We start from the raw sequence: 18,593 nt of genomic DNA, 5'->3' as shown, positions 1-18,593 counted from the left end.
TGCCTAACCTTTGTTAAACTTTCTGAAATGTTTTACATGTATCTTGTATTATTTTGTGAATATCTAGAGATGGGGGTTAGGGCAGGCCAAATTGAGAACTGTTTTGCCAGATCAGTTATTTTGATGTTGGCATTTGAGCTATGTTTTGCTTCTATATGTGTAATGTGTGACTTAGTTTTTTAATGTAAAATACTTTACTGGACTTTTCATTTATAGCATTTTATAAAAATACTAATTGCCGATGTAATTCTAGATTCATTTGGCTTAATGCCATTATATATTATTCATGATATATTAATCCCTTTCTTAATTTTTGATATTGTGTTTTCCACAGTTAAAAGTTTGGTGAAGACCTACTTGATCTTACCATTTTATTCTTAGAGTCTTCTCCCCATTTTGTGGAGATGTCTCATACTTTTAAGTGAACTTGAATTTGTACATAAGTGTAATTTTAGATGATTGTAAAAGGTATGTCTTCAGGCTTCTTAAAAATTGTGATGTTTAAGTGTTTAAATTTCCATTTGTAATGATACTTATTTCCCACTCTTTGCGTTTTTGCATACACTCTCAATAGGCAACCCCTCAGGACAGTCAGGAAGGAACCTTTGGGTCAGAGCACTCTGCGTCACCATCACAAGGCAGCAGTCAGCAGCATTTCTTGGAACCTGAAGCAAATTTGGATGATTCCATAGATATTCAGCAACAGGTAAAAAGTAACTGCTTTTCTGAGTCATAAATTTCTAAAATTGCTTAGAGAAAAAATACTGTAAAATATGGTAATGATTTTTATTTTATGTAAAATAATTTATTAATGTAAAATAATGGTAATGTCTTGAATGTTTTTTAATCCCCCCTCACTTCATAAGCTCCACATTCCAACCATTTTGCTATTAGGCATTAATGCAACCATGGTGAATATTTTGTGAGGCAGAATCATCAATAAATACTGAATCTCAACCTGGCATTTTGCTTGTTTTCTGTTCTTTTGACTTTCAAGGATATGGATATAGATGAAGGACAAGAGGGAGTAGAAGAGGAGATCTTTGAACAAGAAGCAAAGAAAGGGGCTGTTCGCTCGAGATCAAGAACACATTCACGATCTCGTTCAAGGTTCTGCAATAATGTTGAAGACTAGCTCTGTGTGAACTTTTGAAATATTGGCTCTATTTTCATCAAGATTAAAGGAAATGTTTTTCTTAGAATGACGTCTTATCTTCTCTCAGAAGGAATTCAGGATTTCAAAATCAGAAAATATTTTGTTTTGTTTTTAATTGAATATATCTCTGGCCATTTATTTGAATAATTTGCAATAATTGCAACCATTTCATGAGACTTGGATTTTGGATTATACCTCATTTTAGTTAATAATATGATGACACCCAGCTTAGGATATTACTGCCTCTGAACAACAGCTAAATCAAGCTATAGAAGACAGTGTTAGACACTCTATTATATTCCATTTCATGTCATAATAATACCAAAAACGATCATAAAAATAAAGCTACAAAAATTATTTTTATAAGCATTGAGTATAATATCCAACTGTTATAAGACATATCCTATAAATGGTTTTCTTTGCGGACTTTTCAATGTGGCCAAGCCTCATTAATGTACATGCTCATTCAAATTTGAGTTGAAGGTGCCTTATTCTTAATCTGGCAAATTTGCATGTAGCACATATACATTGTTTTTGCTACAAACTGTCTTAAAACTTAAAGTCATTAGTCTACCATTTTTATACCCTATTTTTTGCACGTTAGTACCCCTGAAAATCTGAACAGTAAATGCTGGAAGAGGGGCAGTATCTTTGATGACTTTTCCAATCATTTCTTGTTTTAAGAAGTTATTTCTATTTACCTCTTGCATATGAGAGCCTGTCAGTTCAACTTTCTCTAAACCCACCTCATGTCAATGAATTACCTTGCTAAAGCAATTACAATGTCAGTGCTGAAAACTTTTGTCTTTGTCTTAGCAACACCTCCTTATTAAGCATTTTGAAGAGAGTTCAGTGCATATGGTTGACGGGGAAAAAAGTGTTTCAGTATCGCCTTATATTCTATTGTCAAGCACCATGAAATTTTAGAAGTTGAAAACTTGTAAGCAGAATTTAGCTAATGCTCTGTTGGAAACATTCTCTATTTCCTAATTTTAAGAATGTAACATTTTCGGGGCCGGCCCCGTTGCCAAGTGGTTAAGCTTGCGCTCTCTGCTTTGGTGGCCTGGGGTTTTGCTGGTTCGCATCCTGGGCTCGGACATGGCACTGCTCACCAGGCCACTCTGAGGCAGCATCCCACATGCCACAGCTAGAAGGGCCCACAACTAAAATGTACAATTATCTACTGGGGGGATTTGGGGAGAAACAGCAGAAAATAAAAAAGATTGGCAACAGTTAGCTCAGGTGCCAATCTTTAAAAAAAAAAAAGAATGTAACATTTTCGTATCCTAAAGGATCTTTTTATTTTCTTGTCTTTCATCCCTGTTCTTGATTCTTGTTTGAAAAATAAGTTGGAAGACGCGACACTAAGAGAAAGTGAGGCCCTTAATAGAATCTCATTTTCCTCTTCTTTCTTGTGGTTGTGAATACTCACCCACACTCAGTAAGAATCATTGCAGACAAACGTCTGTGACTATTGTGGACCTAAGCAGTACATAGATTTGGGAAAATGCATGTTTGATAACTTCATTATCCTGAAACATTTTTTAAGAGGTAGCTAAATATAAGATGACCTTTTTTGTTTTCCCCCCTCACCTAGAATGGGAAATTTGATAGAGGAATAATGTTATTGTTTTTGTAGATCACCAAGAAAACGAAGGTCCAGGTCACGATCTGGCTCTCGAAAGCGCAAACACAGAAAGCGCTCACGCTCACGCTCAAGAGAGAGGAAGAGGAAGTCATCACGCTCATACTCGAGTGAGAGGAGAGCCAGAGAGAGGGAGAAAGAGCGACAGAAGAAGGGGTTACCTCCAATTAGATCTAAAACATTAAGTGGTAAGTGATGACTTTCACAGAGCTTTGGCTTCAGTAAATATTAAGAAGATTATCTGCTGCAAAGTCTTTCAACCTTATTTTTAGACTAAGTTGTTGAAAAGTGGTTTGGTAAATGAGTAATTTTATCCTTGAATTTTGTAATGTGCTAGAGGAGGAAAGAAAAAGGAAGAGTGGTTCTACTCCATGCTCAGGTCATTGAGAGAGGCTGGTGAATGCTATACTGTTGGCTTTGAAGATGGAGGTTGGGATCATGAGCCAAGGAATGTAGACAGCTTGTAGAAGCTAGCAAAGGCAAGGAGACCAGTTTTCCCCTAGAGCCTCCAGAAGGGCTGCAGCCTCCTTGGCCCATTTTAGGCCTCCAGCACTGGAAGAGAGTACGTTGTCGTGTTTTCAGCTACTAGGCTTGTGGTGTTTTGTTACAGAAGCAAAAGAAAGCTAATACATTGCCCCTTGAGACTTCAGTTGAGTGTTGAGTTATGTATGCTTAAGGTGAGACTGCACGAGAAAAAGAACAATTACCAGGGATCTGTTAGCTGGACGGTTCCTAAAGCTCACACAGGTCTGGGAGACATTAGAGTTCTGAGTCCCCAGAGTCAAGAGATCTGATTGAAAACTCACATTCAGTAAAGATCTCGCAGCGGCCACTTCTTAGGCTAATGTGGAGTCAGCTCTGGAGTAAAAGCTTGCTCTCGGCCTGCCCTGTTAGAGATCAAAGGTAATCAAAAAGCTGGAAACATTTTTTTAAATGACAGTGACATAAATCCAAATGTTTTGAAACTCTGCAAATATATCAGCTGTAATTATTTTTAAAGTAAGTGCCCTCAGGAAAAGGAAATGTTCACAGAGGCATGAACAGCACAGGTAAAAGTAGGCAAGATGTGGCCTGTGTAGCGTTTGTTTAGTAAAGGGAGGTGGCTTCCAACGGTTAAGTACCTGTAAGCCTTTCATGATAACAAGAAATTCTGATGTAGCCTTTTCTTCTTTGTATCCTTAAAGACAAGACACTGTTTTCAGATTTAGCTGTTGATTAGGGAGAATCCACTTAAACATTTCAGAACAGAAAGATATTTAAAAGGTGCACAGGGAGGATTGCGGTGAAAAGTGATTTTGAAACTTTCTTACATGTTAGAATCACCTATGGAATTTTAAAACTCCCATTTCCCAGTTTGTCATACCCCATACCGTTGGTCATCTTTTAGAGTGGGACCCAGGTATCCACATGACTCAGGCATGCAGCCCAGCTTGAGAACAAGTGACGTGCAAGAGGTTGCCTTTTAGAGGCAATGGATACCTAGGAGTGTAGTTGATTTTAAACATAACAGAAAAAAATGGCAATTAACAGATATTTTAATAACAAATACACTATCTTAAGTTTTCGTCCGTTGTTGTTAGTGCCCTTTCCCTCAGGTACTCGGAAGAGGTAACTGTGTCTGCAATTTAGGTCGCTTGTTTCTTATGTCTCGACAGTGTGTAGTACTACTCTGTGGGTTGGTCAGGTGGACAAGAAGGCAACGCAGCAAGATTTAACCAACCTGTTTGAAGAGTTTGGACAAATTGAATCCATTAATGTAAGTATTAGTTCTTAAACAATAGTTTAAGGTTAAAAAGAAAAAGTAGGGGATGTTCACTCATACAGAGACTCACCTTGGTTCCTAGTTAGCCCAGGAGTATCTGCCTTTAATAATGCCCATCTTTATAAGGATTGTTTGACTTGAATCATTTCTGTATTCTTGTTTATTCTCTTGCTGTTTATCTCCTTGTGTAATTAATTTTTTTTCCAGTGGAATCCTAACAAAATATTTGGGATTTCATAGCAGTGTAGCATTTGATTCCTAAAAGCATCAAATGTTTGAGTTATCAGGAACCTTATATGTGTTCTAGTTTAATTCCTTTTTTCTTTTTTTAATGAAAATGAGGAAACCGAGTTCCACAGAATTGTAATCACGTGCACATGAGTACATCGGTAATGGTGGAGATGCGACTGGACTTGGGCCTTGTCTTTTGCCAGCCTTCCCCACTCCCGGCCCCTAAGCAAACCCTAGGCCAGAAAACCTGTGTGGCCGGAACATCTCCGATTAACTTGAACATAGCTCTCTCACTCTTTAACCTGAACATAGCTCTCTCACTCTTTAACTTGAACATAGCTCTCTCGCTCTTTAGTGGTTTTGCCCCATTCAGTCTCCTCCTTCGAGTATTTTCTTCCTCTCAAGGGCTGTTTTATTCCTTGGGGCCAAAACTAAGTAATGAAATATTTTGCAGTCATTTGTTTGAGGAGACTTGTAATGTATTAACCCTCTGACTTTCTTCACTGTTGTACTTTCATGGTCTGTTGGACCCTTATCGTTATTTACTGGGTAATTGGCTGGTTTTTAGATCCCAGCATTCCTTATAGTGCCACACGTGACTTTGCTGTATTCATAACGGCACTCTTCCTGTGAATTGTTGGACCATTTTGTATGTTACTTTCAACGACATGTGACCTTGCCAGCTCCTCACAAGAATCTGGTTAAGTCATTGAAATTTCCTTATTTTGCCATTGAGAAAACTAAGTGATTTGCCTGAGTTGCACAGATAATAAGTAGATTTGGTTGACTGTCTACACCATGCGACTGCTGTAGGTTCTCTTGCTCTTTGTCTTTTAAAATTTCGCCTGTCAAAACGTAGCTGTCTTTTAGAGTCCATGATCATATAACCTCTGAATTTCCCCTGCTCTTAAACTAGTGGTTCTCAGCTGTAGCTGAGATATCAGAAATGTGTTGGTATTTGAAAAAATAGAAGTGCCCTTGATCAGTGTCTTTAGATTCTTATCACAATGCCACAGCTGCATGGGTGATTCCCATGCAGAGCCGGGATCACTGCTCTGATCCTGAATCCAGCTGGCAGTCTGGATTTGCACGTTGGTGTGACATTTGTGGCCTTTCTTGTCCCACAGTCATTTGGGCATAGTCTGCCTTGTCTCCCTCCTCTTTTACGTCACCTTGTAAGAGCATAGTACTTACAGACGATGGGCACTAAATTAGGTACTGAAGTGTGCTAAATGGCTAGTGGTAAAATCCGGGATTTGAAAAATTGATGGAAGATTTATAAACCTTTTACTTGGTCACTTTAGGGGAGTGTGAGGACTGAGGAAAGTCCATTAGATTTTGCACTTAGTAGGTCATTAGTGAGCTTGAAAAAAATGCTTTCAGTGGGTTGGTAAGGAGTTGGATCTACATTGCAAGAGATGGAAGGACTGTGTAAGGGGTCGAGATAGACTTATCTTTTGAGAAGTTTGGTATTAAAGTGACAGTATATCGAAGTGGTAGCAAGACTGAGGGAAAGGTTTTTATTTTTATTTTTTGACAAATAGAACTTATTACATATTGAGTAAAAATAAAGTGATAGAATGCCTTTTTTGTTCTTCAAAAAGAGACTGAAATGCTCTGTATTTTTCTGAATTAATATATTAAGGATAATTTTATGAGCTGGTAGTCTCTAGAATAGTGAAATGCTTTATAAATAAAACTCAGATACTTACAGTGAGGCTGTTTTCCTATTCATGTTAAAACTTTTGTCCGGAAGCACTTGGACAAAAGTCAGTTTTATAAAATTGAGAAATTTTAGCTTTATCATTTGTTGTAGATTATAGATTTTATATTAAGGATAAGATACTTCCCCAAAGCAAAAGTCCTTCTCACGTTGCTCAGTAGAATATTTGGAAATATTGAAATACTACTGTGAATAAATTGTATGCCTTCAAGTATGTTGGCCATACAATATTATTATCCTTTTATCTGGTAGTATTATTACGTATGTCTTTATACATTTTTTTGTTTTAATAGTTATTGTGTATTAAAAAATTTTAATTGACGTATGATATTCAAGATTTCGCATATATTGTGGCTTAGAATGAGACCCAACTAGGCTTTGAATTTTATCTTCTTTTTTAAATTAAGTAATTGTATGTGAATTGTGCCACTAAACAGATAGCTAGAGGAAAAAGGGAAAACAATTCCATATTAGTTAGTAGTCAATGTTCTGTTTCCTTAAAACCCTAAAATGCTGGAATGAATTGCCCTCCTTATAACTCTTTCTAAAGAAAACTTTTTTTTAATAGATGATTCCTCCCAGGGGCTGTGCTTATGTCTGCATGGTTCATCGACAAGACGCATTTCGGGCTCTTCAGAAACTTAGTTCTGGATCATATAAAATTGGGTCCAAGGTCATTAAGGTGAGATTGGGGGTGGGGGGCATCACATGCTCTTATTTTATTGGATTATTAGAATGTTCCTGTATTTAATTCATCTTCTTTTTTAATGTTATGGGCAAACCTTGACAGAAATTTATTATTTCAGTATTGTTTAATTATAGAATTAAATATAGATAAAACAGTCACCAAAATGTTAGTCTCATGATTCTTTGAAATCACATATTCGCAATTCTCTTAGTCAACCAGGGTCCCTTTTTTTCTATTATTTCTTCTTTTTTTTTTTTTTTTTTGTGAGGAGATTGGTCCTGAGCTAACAGGGCACTATTTTATGACAACTTTTTCATTTTTAGAAGTTTGTCTTTCATTCACTTCTTCCTCCCGTGTTTTCTAATCATACGCCTTAATTATGTTATTAATTTCTCCTTTTTAACATCTTGTCTTACACAACGCAGGCCCTTGTGAAGGGTTTATTTTTAAGTATATTTTAATTTTCCTCTTTGTTTTTAAACTGAGTGTTTATTACATATTTTTCTGTTTTTTCCCTTTCTTTCTTTCTTTTCTTTTCTCTTTTCTTTTTTTGGTGAGGAAGATTGGCCCTGAGCCAAGATCTGTGCCAGTCTTCCTCTATTTTATACGTGGGTTGCCGCCACAGCATGGCCGCTGACAGGTGGTGTAGGCCTCTGCCCAGGAACTGAACCTGGGCCACTGAAGCAGAGTGTGCCAAACTTAACCACTAGGCCACAGGGCAGGCCCTTTTTGCTTATTTTTTCTGTCTTTACTTCTTGTGACTAATTTACATTTCATTTCTGCTATTTGGAGATAATTTATTCCATGAGTTTCTGCAAGTGAATTAAAAGCTTTAAAATAACTACTTTCTAGGGAGTTAACGTGCCCATGCTTTGTCATTTCATGGCAGAGAGTTTCTCTCTGCAAACTAAAGTGTCAGTGGTCTCCTCTTTCCTGGAGTACAAAGATTTTCTTTAAATTATAATAGCTATTCTAATTATTCTAATGTAGGAGACATTTTTATAGTGAAAAGAAGATTTGGATTGTTTCTGGAAATATGTTTTTTAAAATTACAGTAAGAAGTGGAAATAAATCCCATATTATAAAGACCATTGCTATCTAATGCAGGTTTTATTTAAAAAAACAAGACAGAAAATACATGGAAAAAGTTTTCTTGGCTACTGTTATTCTTCTAGCCATGATGCTTTGCCTGTCCAACTGAATTTTTTTTTTTTGCTGAGGAAGATTAGCCCTGATCGAATATCTGTTGCCACCAATCTTCCTCTTTTTTTTGCTTGGGAAGATTAGCCTTGAGCTAACATCTGTGCCCGTCTTCCTCCACTTTATATGTGGGTTGCCACAACAGTGTGGCTGACAAGTGGTGAAGATCTGCACATAGGATCCGAACCTGTGAACCTGGGCTGCCAAAGCAGAGCGCGCTGAGCTTAACCACTACACCGCGGGGCAGGCTCCCCAACTGATTTTTAAAACTAATTTTATTTGTGCACATTGTTTCCATATAATTTTGAACATTGTACCTTATTTTTGCAGTATGCGTGAGCTTTCTTTTTTTCCTCTCATTCCTGATAGATTGCTTGGGCTCTCAACAAAGGTGTAAAAACAGAATATAAGCAGTTCTGGGATGTGGATCTTGGAGTTACATACATACCATGGGAAAAGGTTAAAGTGGACGACTTGGAAGGTTTTGCAGAAGGAGGCATGATTGACCAGGAAACTGTAAATACTGGTGAGAACCCTAAGGATGGTTTTATTGTTAAAAAGTACACTTAAAAGGTTGTAATTGATAATAGTTTTGCATGATAGGGTGAATTGTGTTTATTTTATTTCCTGGATTCTTCCCTCAAAAAAGAGAAAAATGAAATACTACTGTTCTCAGTGTATATGTTTAATAGGTCCTATTTCGTAAGTGTTAGAGTATAGATAGTGTTTGAGAAGTCTATAAATGTAGCATTTTTCATGTATGTCTTTTTAAAAGTTTTGCTCTTTAAGAGAGTTGTGTATATGGAGGCTTTTTGAAACTCAGTATTTCAGTTCCTTGAGTTTGAATGAGAATTGGGGACTTAGGAAGCTTCTTTGAAAATTTCCTAGATTATTTTGATTAGTATCCATGTTTACAGTGGCAAGAATCAAATTTTAGTTTAGAGAGCTGTAGTTGAGATTTGTGCGGTTGTAGAATGCTGATAACCAAATGATCATCTGGCCTGTTCTTTTTAAAAACGTGTTTTTTTATTCTTAAAAATTCCAGTTATAAATTCACAAAATGATTTGCAATTATAACCAGTAAGAAATCTTAAAATGGATGCTTGGAAAAGAATTGGAATATGATATATGTCGTATTTCTTTGCATTTTAGCTGTTTTACCAAAATTAGCTAATTTTCATAATATTTTCCTTCTCAGGCTCAATGCACACGTTTTCAAACTGTTTCAGTAGTTTTCTAATTGTCAGTCTCTTTTTTTTCTTGATTCGATAAATATTTTTGTTCCTGCTGTGCGCCAGGCATACTTTTAGGAACTGGGATGATAGTGGTGAGACAGATAGACAGAAATCTTTCCTCTCATGGAGTACATACACATTGTAGTAGAGGATTTGACAACCTGGAGCCCACAGGCCAAATCTTGCTGGCAGCCAGTTCTGTAAATAAAGTTGCATTGAAAGACAGCCATGCTCACTTGTGTATACCTACTGTATGTGATCTCTTTTCAACAGCAGTGGAGTGGTTGCGACAGAGAATATATAGCCCACAAAGCTTAAAATACTTACTATAGGATAAGTTTGTCAACCATGTTCTAGTGGGAAGAGAGAGAGTAAACATATAGATGAACTTGATAGTATTTCAGTGTTGATAAGTTCTGAGAAGAAAAAACAGGGGGGAGCTAGGCAGTACGGGTGCGGAGCTATTGCAGCTTGACGTGGTTGAAGATGACCTAATGGAGATGTGGAGATTTGAAGGGGTGAGGCGTGCAGCGATCTGGGGACAGAGCAGAGCGTTCCTTACAGAGGGAACAGCAGGTGCAAAATGTATTCCAAAATCATGAGACCCATGTGGCTTGAGCAAAGTTCGTGAGGAGTGAGTAGCAGGAGATGAATCCAGAGTGGTACAGAGGGGTGACGTCATGTAACGTCTTATTAGTCATTATAATGACTTTGATCTTCTCTCAGGGAGATAGAAAACCATTGGAGGAACCATTAGGGCCTCTTTGTTCTATTCTTGCATAGCTTTATTGTCAGAAAGATTTTTCTGTATTGGGTTAATACTTGCCTTGTTGGTCTTCCCTTGTATCTTGTGACAAAATATAGAATAAGGTTGGCTCCTCTTATTATCAGACAGCCTCTGAGATATATATCTATTATATCCCTTCCAAGTGTTTTCTCTAGACGAAATATTTTAGTGTCTTTCCTTTGTGTTTCGTGTCATGCTTCTTCGGACTCCTTAGTATCCTAATCAGATTCATCTGGGCAAAACCTTGGTTGGCACCTACAGTTGTGGTCACATCTTAAAGATGTGCCAAGGTAGATGAAGGACTAGTCAGACATGAAATAAATGTATACGTAGAAATAAAATGAAAAGTCACACTTACCCAGAGGAAATCAATTTCAAATATTTTGTTTAGAGTGGGAAACTGTGAAAAGCTCAGAACCCGTTAAAGAGACGGTGCAGACAACTCAGAGCCCACCTCCAGTTGAAAAGGAGACAGTGGTCACAACCCAGGCAGAGGTTTTCCCTCCACCTGTTGCTATGTTACAGGTTAGTGCTGGGTGTTTTTGTTATTGTTTAATGTGTCATTTTACGTTTCTGTTTTTATTCATGTACTTACTTTCTAAAACTTGGAGGAAATTGCCCAAAACAGAATAAATTTGAGTTTAGTTAAACATTTTTGAAAAAACTTTTTTGGAAATGGTGTCTTTTAATATTTACATGTTTGTTTATTGAACGGATCAGTTGCCTGCTCTGTGACGCTCACTGTTGTAGGCACCTGGGATAGGGGTACATCAGTGGAAAACACACACACACATCCCTGCCCTGTATGGAGCATTTGCTCTCAACAGGGGAGACAGGAAGCAGACAGTAAGTGTATGAGCTACTGTGTAAGGCAAAAGGCAGTAGACCGATGATCAGGAGGGCCTGGGTAGGTGCTTACAATTTTAAATAAAATGGTCAGGGTGGGCTTAATTGAGAATGTGACATTTGAACAACAACTTAACGTTACTGAGGAATTAACCATGTGGCTGTCTGAGGAAGAGCATCCCAGGCAGAGGGAATGAGCAGCGCAGAGGCCCTAGGCCAGGAGCATGCTGGGGTGTTCCAGCAAGTGGGCTAGAGTAGAGTGAGGGAGAGGGAGCTGAGTGGAAGGGAGGCTCCCAGAAGGACTTCAGTTTTCAGTCTGAGATGGGGAGACATTGGAGGCTTTTGAAGAAAGGAGTGACTTGATCTGGCTTACAGTTTTAAAAGGTGGCCCTGGCTGCTATTTTGAGAGTAGATTAGCGTGCGTTGTTAGAAACAGGGAGACCCATTAAAAGACAAATGCCAGCAGTCAGGATGAGACGATGGTGGCTCAGACCAGGCTGACAGCAGTGGAGGGGAGGAGAGTGATCAGATCCCAGGTGTATTTTGAAGCTACATCCGGTGGGACTTTGTGGCATGATTGGATTTGAGTTGTGAGAAAGAGCAGAGGGAAGGTTTTTGGTCTGAGAAATTGGAAAGATAGAGTTACCATTATCTGAGAGTGGGAAAGACCAGGAAGAGTTATTTTGGGAAGGACAGTTGGGAGCTCAGTCTTATGCATGGGAAGCTCGCAGTGACTTTCAGACAATGAAGTTGAATTGTTGAATAGACCATTGATGTATTGTGAAATTTAGGAGAGAAGTACAGCCATAGTGCAGATAAATATTTGGAAATTACTTTATCTAGAATGAGTAAAAGATATTTTTATGCTAGGAGTAGAAAATAAATTTATGAGAAATTCCAGCCGTTTTAAACCTGTTATTACATGCTTCCTAATGATGGTTAGGTTGCCTAACATAGCTAGGTATGACGAACTTACTGGGAGATGGCAGTTCAAAATTAAGCATGATATTCACTCCAGTCACGTGCTGCGTAACAACATTTTGGTCAACAGCGGACTGCATATACGATAGTGGTCCCATAGGACTGGAACCATATAGCCTAGGTGTGTAGTAGACTATAGCATCTAGGTTTATGTAAGTACACTCTATGATGTTCGCATGATGATACTGCCTAACAACGCCAGGATGTATCCTACTCAAGTGATGCATGACTGTATCCAAGTCGATGCCCATTACTTCACATCAGTTGAACGTAAGATAGGTTTCACAGTCTCCATGTATACTCCATTGAATAATACTGCCTTGCTTTTACCCCAGGTGGGCTCACTTACAGGTATACAAAAAGGGAAAAATATGAAACAACATAATATAGTGGTATTTGTTACCTTTGTAAAAAAGAAATAGAGATAATTTACCTCTAGTTGTTCCAAGATGTAATCATTGCAGATGGATAAAATGACTTACGGACTTTTTATTTTCTATCCACAAAAGATTCCAGTAGCACCAGCCGTGCCTACAGTTAGTTTAGTCCCACCAGCATTTCCTGTGTCAATGCCCGTTCCTCCTCCTGGATTCAGTCCAATTCCTCCACCTCCTTTTCTGCGAGCAAGTTTTAACCCTTCGCAACCACCTCCTGGTAAGGAGTTTTCATTTTATTATTTGAATTCCACTTAGAATGTCTTTTAAATTGTTCTTCTGCAGGTTAAAAAGCTGTAGAGTGGTAAACCTTAGCATACATCCACATCACTTGGAGGGTATGTTAAAGCACGGAGTTCTGGGCCCAGCCTCCTCCTCCTTCAGTCAGACTGAGGTGGAGCAAGACCACTTCGCAGCTGATGCAGATGGTTGGAGGGCCACACCTAAAAAACACCGACAGAGAAAAGAAAAAATCATTGAAATGCCCTTACAATTTATGTTGAAGCTTTTACATCAGAGTTCTATATATTATCACCCATTCATCAGAAAGTATGCATTAAATTATATAGATTGTCCCTCCTAAAAGTTACTAGGTTTCCATTTTGACATTAGAAGTTATAATATATCTTAGAAATGTTGATGGAATTCGTAATACTTTTTTTGACCTAATAAATAGTTGATAAATGAACATTCCTTGAATCAGTGTTTCTACGTAAAAACTATAGATTACTTAAACAGCACACATCGATTAAATATAAGTAATTGTTTACATAGCTTAGAGCTTTAGTATTAGGCCATGGGCGCTGAGAAGGATGGGGAGACGTACGAGAGATCACATGATGTATATTGTTTTTCAGAACTATTTTTCTTTTTCTTTATACTTCCTGAATTACTTGCATATTATAAGCAAAGTACTTGGATTTCTGAAATTTAACTCCTTAGCCATTGAATACAGGTCCTAAAAACTGTCAACAAGGCCAAAAAGTAAATTCCTCATTTGAGAATGGTTATAATTTATTTATCATGTAACATAAACTTTTAAAATTACAGTTTAATACTTAATTTGAAATTGATGCAGATTTTAATGAGAATTTTAGCCTTTTTATATTTTAAATATTAGAAAATTACTCTAGTCAAATATCTGTGATTTGAAAATTATAAATTTTTTCAGAAGATACTTTTAAATGATTATTTCTAAAACCATACCACATAGTTTAGCGTTCATTTGTTGAAAATTAAGTATCTTTATTTTTCTCTTATTTTTAGCACTGTTTTTTAATTGAATTTAATGGTGGCTCTATATTTTAAAAATGCAAGGAAGCAGGTTTATAGTTTGATCATTTCATATTTAAAATCATAAAAACAATATTAAATTGAACATTTGTTTCAGTGTTCAAAACATAGTGTAGTAATATCCAAGGTTAATGAAAATACTCTGATCTGGCAAGTAAACAGGATATATATTAAAGAAATACAATAGCTTGTTTTCCAGATGACATTATTGCGTATGTTTATCAGCAGCTTCAAGTGTTTAACTCTCCATGCAGTTACCATGCTAATAGAAAACAGGTCGCCTGGCTTGTATTAATCTTTTGATGCTATAAACAAGTGAGTAAATAGGATGTGCTCATGATAAGGATCTCTATGCTTTACTTAGATTACTAAGGATCAAATAAAGTAGTGTATATAAAAACAGTTTTTTAAATGGAAAATATATTCGCAAATATGAAGTCATAGTATTGAAAGACTATTTTAAGAATGTACAGTTTCATTTATAGCTACTGAAATCTTTGCTTTAAAAGAAGTAACTTTCTTATGCTGTTTTCTTTTTGGTCTTTTTTTCCATGTAGGTTTCATGCCACCTCCAGTTCCACCACCTGTTGTACCACCACCTACTATTCCACCAGTAGTACCAACATGTGAGTTTCTTACTTTTAGAACTTTCTTTATTCACGGTAGTTTTAATATGTCAGTTCTCATTCTTGTGAATTATTGTTAATTTTTTTATTATGAAAGTTTGCAGACAAATGCATTTGTTTTGTTGATTTCTAAAAAAATAAACAGTATCATATGGCAGTCAGTTATATTTAGATTTGCTCTATTTTCTCAAAATATCTTTTTATCGATTTATTTTAGTCAAAATTCAAAGTAGGATCCTCACATTATATTTGTATGTTTTTTGTTTTGTATATTAAATGTCTTAATCTCGAGCCCAGACCTCCCTTCCTGTTTTTATCCTTCATGTCTTTGCCTTGTTGAAGAAACAGTTTGCTTCTATATGCGAGATCCCAAGTAATGGATGTGTGTTTTTGCTTCTTTGCGGTATTGAATTTTTTCCTCTATCTCCTTGAGTTTCCTTCCAAATAGAAAGTTTTTAGCACCAAAGCTTGCTTATAATCTGCTTCAGCTTTTTTAGCAAGAATACTTAACTGGTGAGGTTCTGTAGTCTCGATATTACATCACATGAGGAGCCAAGCAGTGCCTTCTTGTCCCACTTTCAGTGATGTTGAGATGGATCAGAGCATTCAGGTAGTGGTACCTGGTCACTAAAAAAGTTTCCCTTCAGATTTTCATCAGATGTCTTCATCCATTGATCATTATTTCTTGAATCTACTTTTCATTAGTTGCAAAGTGGTGATCTTTCAAATTTTTTGCAGTAATCCCTCCATATCTGCTTTTTCGCTTTCTGCAGTTTCAATTATTCACGTTCAGCCCCGGTCTGAAAATATTAAATGGAAAATTCCAAAAACAAGCAATTAATAAATTTTAAATTGCATGCCATTGTGAGGAGTGTGATGAAATCTTGTGCCATCCTGCTCCATCCCACCCAGCATGTGAACCATCCCTTTGTTGAGTGCATCCATGCTATATATGGCTACCCGCCCATTAGTCATTTAGTAGCCATCCTGTGTATCCAGTCAGCTGTCACCGTATAGCAGGGCTTGTGTTCAAGTAACCGTTACTTTACTTAGTAATGGCCCCAGAGCCCAAGAGTAGTGATATTGGCAATTTGGATATGCCAAAGAGAAGTCATAAATGCTTCCTTTAAGTGAAAAGGTGAACGTTCTCAACTTAAGGAAAGGAAAAATATCACAGACTGAGGTTGCTGAAATCTGTGGTAGCTTTTACTACAGTATATTGTTATATTTTGTTATTAGTTACTATTGTTAATCTCTTACTGTGCCTGATTTATAAATTAAACATTATGTATGCATATGTGTATAGGGTTCACTACTATCCATGGTTTCAGGCATTCATTGGGGGTCTTGGGAGGGTATTCACCGTGGATAAGGGGGGACCGCTGTAATTCCTGTTACATTTCTTAGCTAGAATTTTTCTATAGGAAAAACTGCCTCTTCTCAACTAATAGTATCTAGTTACTTTGAAATACAGTTGTATGGGAGAGCCAGGGTAGATGCTAAATTTTTCTATAAGTAAATTTCAGAGTAATGAGTTGGTTCTATGTGTATTTCCAGTGATAATCAGTATCTGAGGGGAAGAGGATTTCTCTTACTTCATTCTGCTCTTTCTCTGTTTCCTCCACTTCTCCCTCTTTCGTTTCCTTTGAGTTTACGGATTAACAGATTTTTACCTCCAAGCAGTTGCATTCACTTTTCTTTTAGAAGTTCAGTTTGATTTCCTTTTGGACAGTAAGAGACCTTTCGTGTTGCTTCTCTGTCATTTTAAGATGACTACATCAGTTTTCGTGAGCTGCTTAGCCTTTTGGCCCCATATTGGCGCAAAGGACTTTATCGTAAAAAGAATGTACGTGATAGAGTGCTTACATTTTGATAATATCCGTTTTCTGTATATTTTTAAACTTTTTTCTCTCCTTCAGTGTTTAGACAGCATTAGGATCCTTTTTTGTTATTGTTGGTTAATTAGGAAGAATTGTTTATTCTTTCTGAAAACTAGAAAAGTACTCAGAAGCCATCTCTGAATTCACCCTTCACAGAGACTCATCCTAGAGCCTACCTCCCAATTTCTTTTTAGTTTCTTCATTTTGGAAAATCTAGGATCAGTTTAATGGAGAAAGAGAAATACCACTGTGTGCCAGGTACTCTCCTAATTGTTCACACTGTCACATTTAATTCTCGTAATTCCCATATGTGATCTTAGGGGGTTTTATCCCTGTTTTATTGCTCTGTTATGTGCTGACAGTTGGTTGAGGTAATGTAGAGTTAAATGTGAGGATAAAACAGTTCTTAAAATCCCCAAGTAAATGACTCAACAGTGTTGTGACATAAATTGGACTAAAAATTCTGTTTGTGATTTTATATTCCTCTAATTCTTCTTTTTTAACATATAAATGACATATACACATAGAGGTTTTTCTACCTGTTCTTTAAAATGGAGTGTATACCTTTTTCTGTTTAGTCCATCTTACCTCCTCTCATCTGACAAGTTTCTAACTTTGGTAAAAAGTGGTGAATGTCAGGACCCTATCACGTTATTATTTCAAGGGGATTGGGCACGTTTTTATTCTCATATATTAATCGGTCTGCGCTAATGATTTCTGTATATTTAGATATTCGTATAATGGTATCCTTGGAAAATTATGATTTTTTTTGGGTTACTGGGATTTTCTTCTTGAGTACTGGTCCTTATTTTACTAAACATTTTAATGAAAATATTTCTAAAAATTGTTTTTCTCTATTTTTTACAAATAAAGCTTTCTAAATATAACTTAGCCTCTTAGTGATGACTCGTTTGTCATTTTGAGCATCAGTCAGTATATAATGTGCTGGGTGATACAGAGATGCCATTAAATGAAACATTCAAGCTGCCAGAAGTTAGTTTTCATTATAAATGACATAGAGGGACCAGAAGAGAATTCATGTGTTGTGTTAACGGAGCAGTCTTACCAAACAGTTGGGGAGAGAGGATAGGAAGTCATTTAAAACTTTGGCAAGGCCAGTGTTGGTTATAGTTAACATTTTAACTTAGCCCATGAATTTAGCTAATTAAATCTGAAATATATTTTCTCCGTCTTTAAGCAGCATTAGTGCAGCCACCTTTATCCATGACTCCAGAAGCTGTGAAAGATGTTGGATTTGGCAGCCTTGTCTTACCAGGTGGTTCTGTTGCCAGCAGTCTTGCTACTTCCACGCTGCCAGCTGGAAATGTTTTTAATCCTCCAACTAAACAAGCAGAGCCTGAAGAAAAAGTACCTCATCTTATAGACCACCAGATTTCTTCTGGTGAAAACACCAGATCAGGTAAAAAGAAAAAAAAATTCCCCAGAAATATGTAGCTAAATCATAAGTACTGCTTTTCTGTATTGACGTTTAATTCTGAGGTGTCATGCATTTGTAACTATTTCAATGCACAGATGTTGAAATGTTGCAATTTTTAAAAAGAGATCACTGTCTCCTAAAATTTCTGTTAAAAGTAAATTTGGCATTCTGTTCAGGATAGTGTAGATTTTGAAACCTTTCCATTAAGACCCCTCCCCCTCCTTTTTTTGCCCTGTTGGGACTGCCTTAATGTGTTATCAAAATAAGATTGCGCAAAATATGTGGACCTACAGAAAGGTAAAACTAAGCAAGTATGAAGTATAAATAACTTACTTCTACCAGGTGTTATCCAGGTAGGTCTAGAAGATAAATATGGTGTTTGAAAGCAGCACTTCCTTTTTATGGTGCTACTGTTTAGTATATTAAGAATTGTTTGTGCTTTAGAAAGACTTTTGTTGACGGTGGAGAATCAGTATAAAACCTGACATTCTTGTTTAACTGAAAAGATTTCATGTGAAGATTTTAGGTAACACCCCTACTTATGTTTTAATATTTATATTTCACTATGCATGGTATTAATAATTTTAGCTTTAATTTTTATTTAGTATCTGGTATACCTTGATTCTTGGGGGATACAAGTAGCTGATTTAGCTCTATGCTAACTACTG

General features: G+C 36.7%; 1 protein-coding gene across 21 annotated transcripts in view; it reads left to right on the top strand.

The window, feature by feature from the left end:
* The window catches only part of SCAF8 (SR-related CTD associated factor 8), a 210,728-nt gene that overhangs the window by 57,633 nt on the left and 134,502 nt on the right, over positions 1-18,593 (top strand). For 15 of the 21 annotated variants that reach the window (XR_011535590.1, XR_011535588.1, XR_011535586.1 and 12 more), the window contains 10 exons: positions 575-706; positions 998-1,110; positions 2,796-2,989; positions 4,457-4,557; positions 7,086-7,199; positions 8,775-8,931; positions 10,819-10,952; positions 12,764-12,908; positions 14,539-14,607; positions 17,689-17,907. Coding sequence is in view for 12 of the 21 variants with exons in the window: in XM_070603148.1 (XP_070459249.1) it covers positions 575-706; positions 998-1,110; positions 2,796-2,989; positions 4,457-4,557; positions 7,086-7,199; positions 8,775-8,931; positions 10,819-10,952; positions 12,764-12,908; positions 14,539-14,607; positions 17,689-17,907 (1,378 nt within the window). In the remaining 9 variants the exon portion in view is untranslated. Of the gene's footprint in view, positions 1-574; positions 707-997; positions 1,111-2,795; positions 2,990-4,456; positions 4,558-7,085; positions 7,200-8,774; positions 8,932-10,818; positions 10,953-12,763; positions 12,909-14,538; positions 14,608-17,685; positions 17,908-18,593 lie in introns of all 21 variants that reach the window. The other 6 variants (XR_011535582.1, XR_011535581.1, XM_070603140.1 and 3 more) reach the window with 1 other exon arrangement.

This window comes from Equus przewalskii, chromosome 32, assembly GCF_037783145.1.
Source record: "Equus przewalskii isolate Varuska chromosome 32, EquPr2, whole genome shotgun sequence".
Lineage (NCBI taxonomy): Eukaryota > Metazoa > Chordata > Mammalia > Perissodactyla > Equidae > Equus > Equus przewalskii.
This window is presented reverse-complemented; position numbering and strand designations above follow the sequence as displayed.